Genomic DNA, 16,282 nt, shown 5'->3' with positions numbered 1-16,282 from the left:
ACTAATCTGCCTCTCATTCAGTCTATAGGGCGAGTGTACACTCAGACCGACAAATCCAACTAATATTAAATGCTAATGCCTTAAAACCGCATGTGAACCATAGCATCCCTATTCTAGTGCAAACATTCTGCCAAAATTACAGATCTACATTTTGGTCTGGAGGGGTGAACGGGTTTAAGTGGTTAACCTTCATCGATCACCCGCTTCTTGTCAGACACCGGCAAGATGGATCAACGTCTGGAGTTGTCCATGTTCCTCCCCACCGATGCACAGAACGGCAGCAGTAGCCTTCCAAATGGAGACACCAGCGGGGCGCCACAGTGCAACGGCATCCCAGCACACAGGACCCACCTCCGGGTGTCAGAGGCCCACGGGCTGCAGCTCCTGAGCGTGCTGCGTTCATTCAGGGAGAGAGGGCTCCTTTTCGACTTCACCATCAAGGCCCAGGAGCACAGTTTCCCCTGCCACCGCTGTGTGCTGGCGTCATGCAGTGACTTCTTTAGGTGTGTGTGTGTGTGTGTGTGTGTGTGTGTGTGTGAATATCAATATTTTGATATGAGGTTATATATCATATAACCTCATGGTATTTTGGATAATGTAATATTGTGATATGTGTTGACCGTTCCCTGTTTTAATGTATTTTTGAAGGTCATTGAGCCCCTCCTTTGCCCATTGTTGTGTGTTTGTGTAGGCTATACCACGTAGTGATGATTTAATTGGCTGAAGTGTGATGTTTTCTTCCACAAATAGCAAATATATAGCCAATCTATACATGCTCATAGTTATTTCTTGGGGAAAAGGGTACTATTGTCACAATACAATATTATCGATAGGATAAATATCGAGGTATCTATTTAGTAAAATAAATAGTGTGATATTTGATTCGATCCATATCGCTCAGCCATAATGTATGCATGTGTAAGTATATGAGAGGGAGGGAGGGAGAGAGAGGGAGAGACAGCTGCAGCGATGAGGTGTTTTGTAATTTGCTGCATCACGCATCAAAGTGACTTGCGACATGCAACAGATAAGCCATCACCAATATGAGAATCTGTATGTTGTGTCTGAATGTAGGTTGCGAGTTTGTGTGTAATTTCATTATACTTTTTTTTCTCCATTTCCATTTCATATCGGTCTGCATCATTGCCACATAGTAATGCACTGACTGCCTGCCCTTTCCTCATCCTCTAACTAACACTACTCAAAACAGGCACTGCAGGTTGGAAGTGGTTTAATAGAGTGGTTCCCAAAGTGGGGTCCAGGGACCCCCAGGGGTCCTTGATGGAGTTCCAGGGGGTACTCAGCTAAATGATAGTTTGGAACCAAATGGACCCTTATGGGTCTGTAATTCTAAGGGTGTACAAATGGAACCAAATGGACCCTTATGGGTCTGTAACTCTGAGAGTGTACAAATGGAACCAAATGGACCCGTTACACTCTCAGAGTTAAATGAACATTAATTTTACAATATAAATGGGGGTCCCAGAGATAGAAATGCCATTAAATGGGGGTCTGTAGACTATTTTGCCTGTCAAACTGGGGGTCCTTGAAATTGAAATATTTTCTTATGTCCCTGGCATATCTTTTCAAATGGGGGTTAATTAGTGTCAATTTGGGGGTCCTTGACATGAAAAAGTTTGTCATTGTTCCACGTTTAGGGCCATGTTTGAGGTGGACATGCGTGAGCGTGACGATGGCTCCGTGACTCTTGGGAACCAGCCTCCCTCGGCAGTGCATTTCTTTCTGGACTTTGCCTACTCTGGAGAGGCCATCATCACTGACAGCAACGTGGACATGCTGTTCCAGCTCGCCTCCTTCCTTCAGGTAAAGAAAGATAGGCCTGCAAACATTGATTATTTTATTAGCCATTATTCTACCAATTATACATTCGATTATTTAGAACAATTAAGAAGCATGTTTTGTTTTGACTGGTCCTTACCCGTTCAAATATATGAACACCAAATGACGTACAGCGTCGGTAAGCTTAGGCATTTGCCACCAAGTGAAAAAATGGGTTACAAAATCGTGGGATAAAGATTTATTTTTGTATTAATTACTCCTCTGAAGCGATGTTGCTTAATATGTGGGTTGCTTCCATTGTGTCTGCACTCAGGTTTCAGTTCTCTCCAAAGCCTGCAGTGAATTCCTCATCGGAACCCTGGACATTTCTAACTGTCTGGCACTGCTGGGTTTGGCTGAGGTATACGGCTCTGCATCCCTCCTCCAGCGAGCCAACGATTTTGTGGTACAAAACTTCCACGAGCTCTCCGCAACCCAGGACTTCCTTGATATGCAGGTGTGTGTTGAAAATGTAATAATAAAAAAGCAGGGAAAAAAAGATAAATATTTAATGCAATTATACATAGGCTATGAGTTCTGTCCTGGCCATACACATACATTGTGTTGTTTATAGAGATTTCATTTATTTGTAGCCACTTATTAGACACTTATTATGTCATAAGCACTCATTATAGTAATTGATTTAGTCAAGAACTCAAGGTGGATGCATGCTGGGAAATATAAGCCCATGTAATGCGTTTAAGGCCCAGATTTCTAATCTCTGCCTCTCTTGACAACATATTCCAAATATGATTCCAATTTGGGAGTTGAAAAGTTCCATTTGACTTTAGAACAAGATCAGTCATTGTAGTTAGCTTAATGGTGCATTCATATAGTGCCTTTATCTACAGTGCTTTACAATGGGATTTATATTAACACATACACACTCAGTGGGGGAATCCATGCAAGGCACCAACCCACTCATCATTTGTTCTGTAAGAACAATATTTTGTTTTCAGAGCAAGCCCTAATGTAACTGTTAGGGGTTCAGTGTCTTGCTCAAGCACACTTCGACACGAAGCGGGATGGATTCCCAGCCACTCTTCCTTGAGCCACTGCCACCCACCAGATGGCTTGTTCCATCTGGTGTAAAGTGCTTTATCTTTGCAAAGCAATACATCTTTAATGACCCAACTGTCTTAGAGAACAAAATATTACAATACCCTCCTTTTTATTGCGTCACAAACGGCTGGACTTTGTTGTGCACACTGCTAATATGAACACTGCTAATACGCTAATAACATAGTATGTACCCCCACTTTATCACGTATGGTTTATACTTGTTTTTATATATTATATTAAATCATAAGTCATTACTTTTCTTTTTCAAAACCTTTTCTTCTTCATCATTATGGCAATTGATTACTACTTTCTGTGTATTGTCACTGCTGTTATCCTGAGCCAGTATCCTACTGGCTCATGCAGTGAGGAACCCCGACCGGGAGGACATAGAGCCTTTGTTCTGCACCCACCTAACACTTCCTTGCTGACAGGTGCCATGCCAGGCCTTGGGGGTGGCCTACGTGCAGTGACAAATATCACCCTCCCTGGCCTGGGTGTGGTCCAGGCACCTAGGCACATAAGCGGCATGGCAGTGCATTGCAGGTTCGAGTCCGGTTCCCGACGATCGTTGCTGCATGTCTTTCCCCGTGTCTCTCCCCATTTACTATCTATCTGCACTTAATTTATAAATAAAGGCAGAAAAGCCCCAAAGATGTCATAAAAGAATCACCCTCCCTGCCCGGCTTCCCCCCACGAACCCGGCCAAATTTGTTCATTATAGAGATAGACATCGGCTGCACCACGGTGGTTTACCACTGCGTCACGTGCACCGATCAGGTTCATTGTTGTTGTAATAGATGTTCTTTTCTTTATTTCTTTTTTGGACAGTTTGGCATCTGCACTGTTTACAGCTGAAAGTCAGTGAATTCGAAATCAATGTCTTTGCCTTCTGTGAGATTCTTGTAGACAGCTTTGAAGGTCTCAACTTTGGGTTCTACATTGCTCTGATGAGCCTTGTCCAGAGAGACCTTGATGACCTTGAGGTGACTGCCGTGGTCTATCTTCTTAATCCTGAACGACTTCCCCATGATCTCGCTGGGAAACACCAGGTCCTCCAGAATGGCGTTGTGCACGGAGGTCAGTGTACGGCTCCTGGGGCGTGTCTGTTGATTATTTGAGCGACTTGTCCTTGTTTGTTTGGACAGCATCGTCCTCTTTGCGATGAAGACCACATACCTTCCACTGAACTTCTTCTCCAGCTCTCTCACCAGACGAACCTGAATCTTCTGGAAGGACTTCAGCTAAGGAACAGGAACAAAGATGATTATTGCTTTCCTGTTGCCACCAACTTCAATTTCCTTTGCACCTTGGATGTACAGTTCTTTGAGCTGAGCCTTCATATCAGAGTTCATCTCCAACTCCTGGAGAGCCTGAGCAACCCCAGACTCAAACTCAAACGCTTTTCGCCACTCGGCTTCACAATTTTGGGTTTGGCACTAGACATTGACTCTTTCTGTCAACAACGGAAAAGGAATTGGAAGACCCTCGCGAGCTTTGCATTCATTCACACTGATGCAATAGGTATGACCTACTTACCTGTATGGGTATGATGATGATGATATCATGGATCTCCATATGCATATGGGCATAAAAGGGACAAGGAATGACACATACGGAGATCTCCATATATGGGCATATCGGATCGGAGGTGCGACACAGGTGTGAGGGCTGTGTGCGGCCCAAACTCTAGTAAAGTTAAGACAATTTGATCAGGTAATACTTGATTTAACTATGAGAATAAATGTCTTACTACAGGTGAATGTGTTGGACGGGTGCCTGAGGTCGGATGCACTGAGCATGCCCAGCGAAGAGGCAGTGGTGATGTCACTACTGCGTTGGATACGTCATGATGTCACAGGGAGACGGAAGCTGTTGCCACGACTACTGTCTCTGACTCGACCGCATCAACTACCTGCACCTGCACTAAAGGTACATATCAACAACATACAAAGTGTGTGTGTGTGTGTGTGTGGGGAGGGGGGGGGGACATTAGCCAAACTATTGCATATAGCTTGTAGATAGGCGATTTTCTGGGGGGGAAAGCAATCCAAGTACAGAGCCAACTCAGGTCAGTTTTAAGTCTAGAGGGGTTAAGTGTGTGGGGGCGCTGATACCAAACCAAAGACACTCAAGAGCCAGTTTCACAGGTCTAGACAATATTGGCACATTTATTGGTTCACAGGAAGCAGTAAGTAGAGCATTCAGTTAAGTGGTATAGCATAGGCAACATTCTCTTTGCAGGGGGGCAGGGGGACCAGCGAGGAGGAGGAGACCAGGAGGATCCAGGGCTTTAAGTGGTTAACTTAGGTTCTCGTCAATAAAGCCAAATAATGAGTTTAACTCAGAGGTTTCTTCTGTAATTCAAATGTAAACTCAAATGAATCAATTCCTTTCTCAAACAGGGGGGGTGGGCAGGTTGGATCAGTAGACAGGTAAGTATGAGTCAGGGGTCCTTCCTCTGGCTGGACAGGTATAAGTGTGACATACATACATTACTATTTAGCTTCACTGGTGGCGTTTAGCGGTGAGCGCTCCAATTTCCGAAGTTCGTTTGAATGCCTCACTCCTAGAGCCCAACTAACTGTCTGGCACATGCATCAGGAGAATGGGAAACAGACAATTACTATAGTGACAGAACAGTAACACTGATATATTTAGAGAGGGGAATATTAGCTTCTCTTACCAAGAGCCACACGCCAGCCTGTCTCAGGAAGAGTCTGTGAGGACAGAGGCTTTAGTAGGCTACTGCTTGGGTGCGGTCGCGCAGGTGGCAGCTCATCAGGTGTAATGAAAGAGGTGATGTGGAATGTACCGACCTTCTAGTACAAGTCCAAGTTGGCAGGCTTCACTCCACCTCCCCCCCTCTCTCTCTCTCTCCCCGAGGAGGCTCCTACGTCACTACGTGGCACGCAGACCTGTACCGAGACGCCACAAATGGTTAAGCTACACTTGTCACGTGATGGTGTTTTTTCACCTATATTTTGCACCTATATGATGCCCAAAATAAGGATGCAATGTTGAAAGTGGTTACGTTAATGTTGCTGGTTAAAACAAAAAGACAATAAAATAAATGTAAGCTCTATATTCTGATAGTAATCATTAGAGTATCTGTTCAGTAACAGAGGTTTCCCTCACTACCTGTCTCTCCAACTCAAATAAATAACAATAAATAATAAACAGAAAATTGACTTAGCATTGACTTAGGTCCAAACCACTGGACTAATATGTGGCTTGACCTTAATGGTTATGTGGTTGTTTTATGTTCAGTATTTTGCCATGTCTTGTTCTGTTTGGTTTTCTGTTACCCTGTTGGTTTTGTGTATCTTATTTTGTAGTATGGTCCCTAGTGTTTCCTGTCTGCCTAGTTGCTGTTCCCTACCTTGTCTCACCTACCTTATGATGTGTCAGTGTTTACACCTGTGTCCTCTTTGTCCTGTTAGCCTATCCTGTGTTTGATTGTATTTTGAGTTCACCTGTGTCTAGTTAGTCTTTGTCTATTTATATACCCCAGTTTGTTCAGTTCCTTGTCAGATTGTCATTTCATGTCAGCGTGTTTACTGTGTCCTTGTTTTGCCTGCCCCATTTTATGGGAAGTTATAGTTTAATAAACATCCTGAACTGTGAATCTTGCCTTTTGGTCGTAATGCTTTTGGGTCCTCTGATCGCACCCTGACAGCATTAGTATTGCACGAAAAACACTCCTTGGGCTAAATTCGTCCATATCCACTTTTTGCCTTATATTGCCTTATATTGGTTGTTAATAGTACCCCAACTTTCAGCAGCTGTGAAAAATTCCCATAGGGTGGCTGAATAGAAACCAATGTGGGATATGTTAGTAGACAGTGACACCTTTACAAACACATTGGTGAAGAACTTTCTTGGTAAGAAATGTATTCCCATATTTTACATTATCCTGACAATATTCTCTGACTATTAAGGCTATGAACCAGAGCTATGATCAGCCTGTGTTACAGCCCAATTTTCACAGTTTATTCTGTATCCTGTATGAGGTCTCTCCCATGATTGGATATATGGTATACCGACGGGAAATGTATTTTCTGATTATTACTGGAGAGACGGGAAGAGCTGAAGAGACGGGGAGATCCCTGTTTCTGAACTTGTGAGTGTGTAGATCAATTTGTTTTCTAATTAATGGCATTTCTTAGATCTATCTTTTTTTTATTCATGAAGGTGAATAAAGCCTGGGTAAAGGTGTTTACCCATGCTAGGATGGGACCGCAAGGTTCGCTGTTCGGGCAGTTTGAGATGACTAAAACATGACTAAACTAAATGAAAATGTATTCGAAAGACTATACTAAATACAAAGATCACATCCGTGTGAAGTGAGGGGCGCTAATATATTAAAGTCTAAATCATGTTGATCAGGTGATGTAATGGTGATGTAAAACAAATGGTGCCAACACAAACATTAAACGCCATTAACAATAAAGAGACAATATGACGTAATGAGGCACATTATGACGTAAATGTTCCCTTCATTGTCAATGGCGTTTACAAAACAAACATTGAACTAAAGACAAACATTAAACCTGTGTATAGGAGGAACTAGCGCCCCTCAAAAGTTCAGTCAAAATCAACAATGTTTCCATCTCCTTGCAAGGCCCTGCGCGACTCAGACGCTCTCCTGCGTGGCGACGAATCGTGCCTCGCCCTCCTGTCGGAGGCCCAGGGCAGACAGCGTCAGCACGCCGGGCTGCTCCGCGACGCACGCCCCGCCACCACACAGACATACATCTACGTCCACAAGACAGAGGAGAATGGCGAGATCCGCCACACCTTCTGCTACTGCCTGGAAACGGACCACTGGAGGGACCTGGGGACAGGCCAGCAGCAGAGCCCGGGGGTGCATGGACAGGGTACAGTGATGGTTCCCGACCCGCCCGGCTCTTACCTCACCAGCTATGCTGAGAAGGTAGGTGAACCTTATTGACAGTTTGACACAGCACTGGTTTACACATGTCAACTTCCAAGATCCCACAAGCTATACTAATGACTACTAATCTCCTATCCCCTAAGATGTTTGTGACGGGTGGTTGCCGGGGTAACTGCTGCCGGGCGGTGCGCCTCCATGTGGCCGAGCCGTTCCATGACGCCACGGACGAGGTGTGGTGCTACTGTCCCGTCAGCGGGACGGTCACCTCCGTCCCTGCCATGTCCAACCCCCGAACCATGCACACCGCTGTCACATGCCTGGACAGAGTGTACGTCATCGGGGGACGGACCGGGGGCTCCAGAGGAGGGGCTCTAAGCTTACTAGAGGTAACACATAGAGTATTAAAAGGATAGAGAAAATATTTCTTTAAATTATCTCCGACAACATCGATAATTATACTGTAGGAGCAAATCATGAGAACACAATGAAGATCTGAAGTTGCCGTCCTTTGTAACTCTATAATATAATGTTCTTCTGTTCTCATGTAGGTGGAGTATTATGACCCTCTGTCTCAGACCTGGCACTCTGCAAGGTAATTATACTTTAGATTGTTATTATCTATCCTATATTAAAATCACCTAGTGGGTGGACATATCTGTCCGTTCGCCTTCTCCTACCACATTTTGCTGTATTTCTTAAGTACCAGGTCTTATTCCCTAACTTGAGTAAACTAAAGACCTGGAGGTCGTGATCAATGCTCTTTGGCCACAGAATAGCCAAATGGCATTGATCACGCCTCCAGGTCATTAGAAATTACGTCATATGGCAGCCAAGTCTATGGACTTTTAACTCATTGACTAATACCCTGTCTCAGTGCGCTGCCCACAGCCATATACTACCCTGAAGCCACGGCCTGCGGCGACATAATCTACACCCTGGGTGCAGAGGTGGAGATCACCGACTCCTTCAACCCCTCCCTGGACTGTTTCTTCCGCTATGACGCCAAGCAGGACCAGTGGAGCCGCCTGGTGGCCGAGTTTGGTCACTTCTTCCACGCCACGCTGGTCAAGGCGGTGTCCAGCGACGACACGCTGTACCTCTGTGACCTGTCCACGTACAAGGTGAGTCATGGTAGAATATTGGGCCTCATGCACCAATAAGTTCCTAACTCTTCCTCTTACATTTCTTCCTAAGTGAATTCTTAAGAGAAGTCCAGTCAGATTCATGAAATGTAGGCAGAATTGGGCCTCATGCGGCAACCGTTCTTAAGAGTTATTAGGCTATTATGTGTGTGGCGTCACTGGTGTTCATGTGATCTATATACATTAGTATACATTAATACCATGACGCAAATGGAGGCAGATAGGTACTCATGCAGCAAAGTCTATTTAAATCATTATGTGAAACCTTTATTGGCTGCAGTGTGTCAACATGCTGAGAAACCTAATAATTCAGCTCTGAATGCAACTACATACAAAATAAATACAAATTCAAACCAGTGGAATTTGCATCAGCATAACATAAACTAAGAAGTTGACACATTTTCTTCTTTTATCCATGTGTGTGTTGACAAATGCTGGGCACTATTAATTGATTCAGCATGAAAACTAAAGCATTCTAAATACATAATGTGTATTTAGAATGCTTTATACGTATATATATTATACACATGCCTTGATCACTGGTACGGCACCCTCTGAGCTGATTTGGAAATGAGTGGATTTTACGACCAACGTCCGCCAACGTTCACGGCCAAGTTCATGAATTCCACACATAACATGGGAATGCTCGTACGCCCTCGATATGAGAGGGAGATAATGTGAGAGAGAATGTGGTGCTGATAGAGACTACTTAGCGAGTGTGATTTATGGTCTAGAGGGGCCAAAAGTCCAAAACAGCTGGTGGATCATATTGGTTTGACACAGAGGGGTTCTGGATGTTTAAACAGCATGAGGTTCTTTCTCCACCCAGGTGTACAGTTTCTGTCCAGAGACATGCGTGTGGAAGGGTGAGGGATCGTTCGAGTGTGCAGGCTTCAACGCCGGAGCTGTTGGCATGAGAGACCGACTCTACATCCTGGGTGGAGACTACTCCCCTGACGAGATCACAGATGAGGTTCAGGTAAGAGGAAAAAAACAAGAATGACACAAGTATCATTAACTGTCAGGTGAAACAAGCGCTGTCTCTGTTGTGCATCTCTTCGTCCGTCTCCTATTTCATTTTTTAAATGTGTATGTTTCTGTGTCACAACCTCCCGGCCGTTGTTTTCGTTGATTTCCGACGTTCTTCTGTTGGTTTAATCACTGTGTTTTGTTATGGCTTTCCTGTAGCTCCAGACATTTAGCTCATAACATTAGCTGTTGTGAGTCACAGTGGCTCCTCGCTGCGGCGTTGCAGTGTTATGTCGTGTCAGGGCTTAGTACGCAGCCAATCATGACTAGGTCGCTACTGCGCAATTGGCTGGCGGCGTTTCACAGTATGGGGTCAGACTCCCATTGACTTAGGGGGCAGCCAATCATGACGCTTACATTTCATGAGCTATATGTCAGGTTTCACCTGGCAAAAATGCACTTGTCTGAAGTGAGGGGCGCTCTTCTTACATCATACATCATCACATTCCGTGGTACACACAGACACAGTGTTTTATTGTATTTGTGCAACATGGTCATTATTTTGAATTAATGTATAATCGATATATCGATATAGATATTGATATATATCATATATCGTGGCCTCTGTATCGTGATACATATCTATCGTGAAATTGCAAGCAATATCCACCACTACTATAGAGTGTTTGTTCAGTAACAGGGATACTGTCTCTCCAGCTCTTTAATAAACAGAAAAAACATTTTCAGATGGGTGAGAGTAGCTATTCTTTATGGTATAAATATTGATCTAATTCCTTTGTGTCATCACATACGTACAGTTCCACTTGTGTAATCTGTATCCTGACTGCATTCTCTATCCTGATTGGATAAAATAGCTATCCCAGTTTCAGTTTCTGAAAATGCATTTTCTGTTTAATGAAAAGCTGGAGAGACATGGAGACTCCTGTTACTGAACAAACACTCTATAGCAATGAGTAGGCTACTATCACAATATTATAGAGCTTTTTAACACTTATTTTAACCAAAGAAAATCAGTTACACTACCTTTAAGTAAAACATTTGAGTAATTTCCCCCCACCACTGAATTTGTGCACGACTCACGTTTGTCACCTTGTCTCTCGTCATCACCTGTGCAGGTGTTCTACAGGGGGAGGAGTCAGTGGGAGGAAGTGGCGCCCATGCCCCGAGCGCTCACCGAGTTCCACTGCCAGCTGATCAGCTTTAACCGATACAGAGACCCCTGGGGGGAGAGCCGGGATGCAGCATGATGCAACACACACATACACACACACACACACACACACACACACACACACACACACACACACACACACACACAAGCACGCACACACACGCACACACGCACATGCACACGCACATCTCTCCTGACAAGCATTTGAGCCTAATGACGTTTTCTTTTGTATGTTGGTTTGTTTTCAAGCAGTTGTGTGAGTAATGTATTGCCCTGTCAATCAACATGTGGCCCCTCCCATGGAGGGAAGCTACTGGGGAGAATACTATTATTTGAGAAATCCTGTTTTAGTACATGAATTATCCTTTAATGGTGGTAACATATATTTTAACCCATTAAAACTGGGAAAGCAAATAACATTTTAGTTTTACATTTTGAAAGAAAGTTTGAGAACTACTGATTTAGAATGCATTTTTTTAATCTGCCTCAAGATTATGGGTTAAAGTCTTTTCTCCCTCAGAGCTCCTTAGAGACACCTGCCTGTGAACGTCAATCTATCTGAACCAAATGGTCCTGAATCATGTAAATATGTGTGAATTCTGTATGTTTTGGAAAAAACAGACAATTTGAAGCATCCACTAGTTCAGTGATTACAGATCATGGACGCCCTGCAGTTTGATATGCATTTGGCCACATGCAGACCCTTATTGTCATCTCCAAATGTCTCCAAATAGATGAATGTTACAGAGTTTGACGGTTTCAATGGTGGATGCATAATTCATTTGTGTTACAAGTAGGACAGTCAGAGAGTGTTTTGCGGCATGGCAAATATAAACAAAGGGCTTGATGATTCAGCTTCTGGTAACTGCAATGTTTGAATCATATTCAGTATATGCAAAAAAACACAGAACAGTGACATGGAAGTATTATGGCAATAAAGTCAGCAGAATACTTGATAACTGACAATGCTTTTTTATTTATTTTTTAATAAAAAAAACACAACAGTTAACAATAGTCAAAATTAATATTTTCACTATTAGATAGGGTTTAAATGGTTCATTCATAATTCTCTTTTGTAATTTTGTGAGCCTCACATTTCTTCCTCATAGATATCATTGTGCTTAAGAAGTTGAGAAGTGAGACATCAAGCAGAAAGGTACATTTACATCCATTTTGTCGTCCCGTCCCCCCCCCTATCAGTCCATGGTTCAGTACTGGTAGGCTTTCACCAGCAGCCACATCAGCAGCACAGTGATGAAGACGATCACGAAGTTGAGGAACAGTTCCTGTACTGAACGGTCCATCCTGGTTGTATGTTCAGAGCGGAAGGGGAGAAGATTGCTCAGAACAGGGAGAGCTGCTGAGCTGGCTGCCAAAGAGCTTGCTGGCTGTCAAACACAGCAGGAGTGCAGGCTGCAGCACAGAAGGGTGGGCTTGCAGATTTGTTGAACAATGTTAAAAGGGGCGTAGCTCCTCTTGGGTTTGGTACACAAGTCTAAAAGACATGGGAGACAGAAAAATAACACTACAGTATAGCATCGCTATATTATCGGTCACCAAAAATAGCAGATCTACAAGCTTTGCTGTTTTTGGCAAAGAGATTTCATGTAGAGGGAAATTCTGAGCAGAGGTTCTAAAACGTTTGTATACCAGGAACCCAGTCTATGGGCCATGGGGCACATTTCTATACCAGGAACCCAGTCTATGGGCCATGGGGCACATTTCTATACCAGGAACCCAGTCTATGGGCCATGGGGCACTGATGACCCCACACTTTTTACACAATTTCAACGTTTAAATAAAGCATGTAAGCGAAGCAAGCATACATCAGTATGCTTGAATAGGAACATTTATTAGAAAAGGCATTTACAATGCTATCTTATAAACACAGATTCTAAGAACAAAAAGTGTTTCTGTACATTTGTAAATGGAAAGCATACAGTATAGCCATACAGTATAGCCTCTGTTATCAGAACAGTAATCATGTTTTTGTTTTATTGTATATGTATTGCCTGTCCTGGTATGAGTCTTGAAAGAAAATTAAACATAACATACACTGGGTGATAACGAGGGAATATATTTGTTAAAATATTGGTTATCAAAAATACGTTTTTTACGTTGCAGGACTTACAAAATCGGAGATTGAACATTTTAATTTGTATATCTAACAACATTTTGATTGTTCAATTCACCTTTAGCTAAACACTGCCCTCTCCCATGCACTTAGACACTCCGACTTAGACACTTTCCAGCCAGGCTCATTCATTCCAATGTAAATATCATGGATTTTCATTAAATATACTGTTTGGAAGCAGACCTTCAAAATCTCTTCCAAATCTGTCAACAAGGCCTGCCATATGTACTGGAAAAATATGTGAGTGACATTTATTTTTTAAAACAATGTTTTATCATACTGTAGGAAAACTATTGGTGGACAGGTTTGTCTAACCCAGAGTAATCTAGTAATAGAGTGGCAACACTAGCATTGACTCCCATTGTAACAATGGAATGTGGAAGTGCTCATTCTATCTCAATGGGATAGTTCCAATGTTTGGAACTATATCCCATAGCTCCCTGCTTTGCGGTGAGATCAAAGCGTGTCGCCACTCTCTTGGTCTAACTCTAACCCATGTTATGCTTAGCTGTGATTGGACCAAAGCAGTTTGGGGAGGGGCTTACTGGCTTAGCTATAGGTCAATTGGATTGAATTTATTCTATTTTGGTTGATCATAAGATTATCATCAGATAAAAAGAAAGCAACAGTTGTGTTTTCCTTTTGGTCTGCAATACAGTGTGGTTACAGTAGGCCTATAAATAATTACTGATCCAGGTTTCAGGACTTTTATTTATTTTATTTCTTTAATATATTAACTATACAGATTTATGGTTCTGATTGTTATAATGGAAAGGCTACATTTTCTTTCTTTCTTTCTTTTTGTCAGAGTGCGAGGGTGGGCCTCACCATCCCGTGATTGGGCCCCACTTGGAGTCCTGACTCATAGTTTGAGAACCTCCGCATTAAAGGATCTAGAGTACAGCCCTGCAGGGGGACCCCGGTAAACTAAGTAGATAGGCTTTAAGTGGTTAAATCTGTCTGCAGAAGACCAGCGCTGTCTGCATGAGTGTGAGAGCCTCACTGCCACTGGAATGTGGGCTGTTCATGTGTGTCTATACTGTTACGTGTGCATTGTCTGCTTCGTGTGTGTGTGTGTGTGTGTGTGTGTGTGTGTGTGTGTGTGTGTGTGTGTGTGTGTGTGTGTGTGTGTGTGTGTGTGTGTGTGTGTGTGTGTGTGTTATGTGTGTGCTGTACATGTGGTGTGCGAATGCAATGTGTGTAGCCAGTGCTATCACACATTAGAGAGCTGATAGGCTCCCACACCTGTTGTCCACACAGCTATCATCAGTCGACAGAGAGGGCCCGAGGGGAGCACCCATAAATACACAGAAATACCAACCCAGACACGCACAAGTAAAACCACACTCACACTCACTCTCACACACACACACACACACACACACACACACACACACACACACACACACACACACACACACACACACACACACACACACACACACACACACACACACACACACACACACACTCACACACATTAACTCTAACACATTCATGTGTTTTCATATGTTTACTACCGTAGTTGGTTTAAAGGAAGAAATGGCATGATTTTTTTCTACTCAGTCTGTGTCTCATAGGAGGGCTGTGGGCAGTTTAGAAACTGTCTTCCAGTGACATCATCATTAGGCAGATTGTTTTTTAAACAAGATTTCTTTAAAAAAAATGTTTCGATTTTTATTATCGTGAGAACGATGGCTTCGATTTTCGCATTGCAACTTTTCAGGACTAGAAAGCCTGGAGTTTTTTTATTAGCTTGTATTCCCCATCGATGATGTCACTGGAAGACGGTTTCTGAACTGCCCACAGCCCTCCTATGAGACACAGACTGAGTAGAAGCAAATTGCGCCATTTTTTCCATGATTATTAGTGAGGACCACGACGTACACCTTATTGAACGGAGTCGCCCAGGGCTCAATACTAGGTCCCCTCCTGTTTTCTCTCCACACAGAATCGGGGCGCTCGGGTTCAAGCTGGTTAAGAACAGTACTTGAGAAGTACTAATTCCACCCATGGTGGAAGAAGTGCTCAGATTTCCTACTAAAGTAACAATATAAGAACATTATAACATATTTCATAAGTAAAAGGCCTATATTCACATTTGGAGGAGAAAAAGAAAAGAAAAAAATTATATATATTCATGACATCAAAATACATGTCAAACTGTTTTTGGTTTGAGTTCTGCAAGCTCACAAATAGAATATCACCCTGTTTTGAGCTTGTATAGATTGGCAATTCTCTGAATAGACGAAGTAACAAAAAAACCACAAAGTAACTTAATTAACTTTTTCAAATAATTGTGGTGTAATAAAGTTTTCGTAAATGAATGGCCTACTTGATCATATAGCATCACAGAAAAGTAGCAGATCTACAAGCTCGAGCTTGCACGTCTACAGTATCTGCTACTTTTTCAATTTCTTTATTTGAATCCTGAAAAGCAACAGTTTTCGACATAATGAGGTTTCCACCCGACAGAGACGATATTTTGAAAAACCTCACTGCCAGTGCACGTTGGTTGCAAATAAATCTTTGTTCTTTGCTGGCCTTACCTGCTGTTATTTGCGTATCCAACCGTCCTTCTCCAACGCAGTCCTGTGTGAGGATGCAGAGAATGCTGCTAAAGTAGCCGGCAGTGATGGACCGCCCATGGGTGACATTGGCACACACAACGCATTTGTGAGTCTCCTCCATAATGACACACACACACACTCACACACACACACACGCACACACGCACGCACGCACGCACGCACGCACGCACGCACGCACGCACGCACGCACACGCACGCACGCACGCACGCACGCACGCACGCACGCACGCACACACACACACACACACACACACACACACACACACACACACACACACACACACACACACACACACACACACACACCTACATAAGAGATTATAAACCATTGTTGGAGGTGGATGTATTGCAAGCGTTAATTGGCAGATTAGATTTGCAAATATGGATAACAAATGAACCTCAAAATTCAACATATGGCGAGCCTATATTTATTATTATTATCTGGGGCCTCAATCTCAT

General features: G+C 43.2%; 2 protein-coding genes and 1 pseudogene across 3 annotated transcripts; 1 reads left to right on the top strand and 2 right to left on the bottom strand.

Annotated features, from left to right (window-relative positions):
- Positions 1–225: 225 nt before the first annotated feature.
- Positions 226–11,174, top strand: kbtbd3 (kelch repeat and BTB (POZ) domain containing 3; the record flags this gene model as incomplete). Its single annotated transcript, XM_080772844.1, has 10 exons — positions 226–503; positions 1,659–1,824; positions 2,114–2,296; positions 4,657–4,830; positions 7,523–7,834; positions 7,939–8,181; positions 8,344–8,387; positions 8,670–8,916; positions 9,767–9,916; positions 11,043–11,174. 10 exons carry the CDS (start codon positions 226–228, stop codon positions 11,172–11,174), a joined length of 1,929 nt encoding a protein of 642 aa, XP_080628970.1.
- On the bottom strand, positions 3,747–4,345 carry LOC308321207 (small ribosomal subunit protein eS7-like; annotated as a pseudogene). Its single transcript has one exon. The product of its transcript is annotated as a small ribosomal subunit protein eS7-like (transcript).
- Positions 11,175–12,054: 880 nt separating the features above from the next.
- Positions 12,055–15,875, bottom strand: sln (sarcolipin). The gene is made up of 2 exons (XM_080772458.1): positions 15,782–15,875; positions 12,055–12,593 (listed from the first exon to the last, which is right to left on the bottom strand). The coding sequence occupies exon 2, from the start codon at positions 12,400–12,402 to the stop codon at positions 12,307–12,309; it is 96 nt and encodes a 31-aa protein (XP_080628584.1). The 5' UTR covers positions 12,403–12,593; positions 15,782–15,875; the 3' UTR covers positions 12,055–12,306.
- Between the last annotated feature and the right edge of the window lie 407 nt (positions 15,876–16,282).

This window comes from Protomyctophum bolini, assembly GCF_963924005.1.
Source record: "Protomyctophum bolini genome assembly, chromosome: 9".
Taxonomy (NCBI): domain Eukaryota; kingdom Metazoa; phylum Chordata; class Actinopteri; order Myctophiformes; family Myctophidae; genus Protomyctophum; species Protomyctophum bolini.
This window is presented reverse-complemented; position numbering and strand designations above follow the sequence as displayed.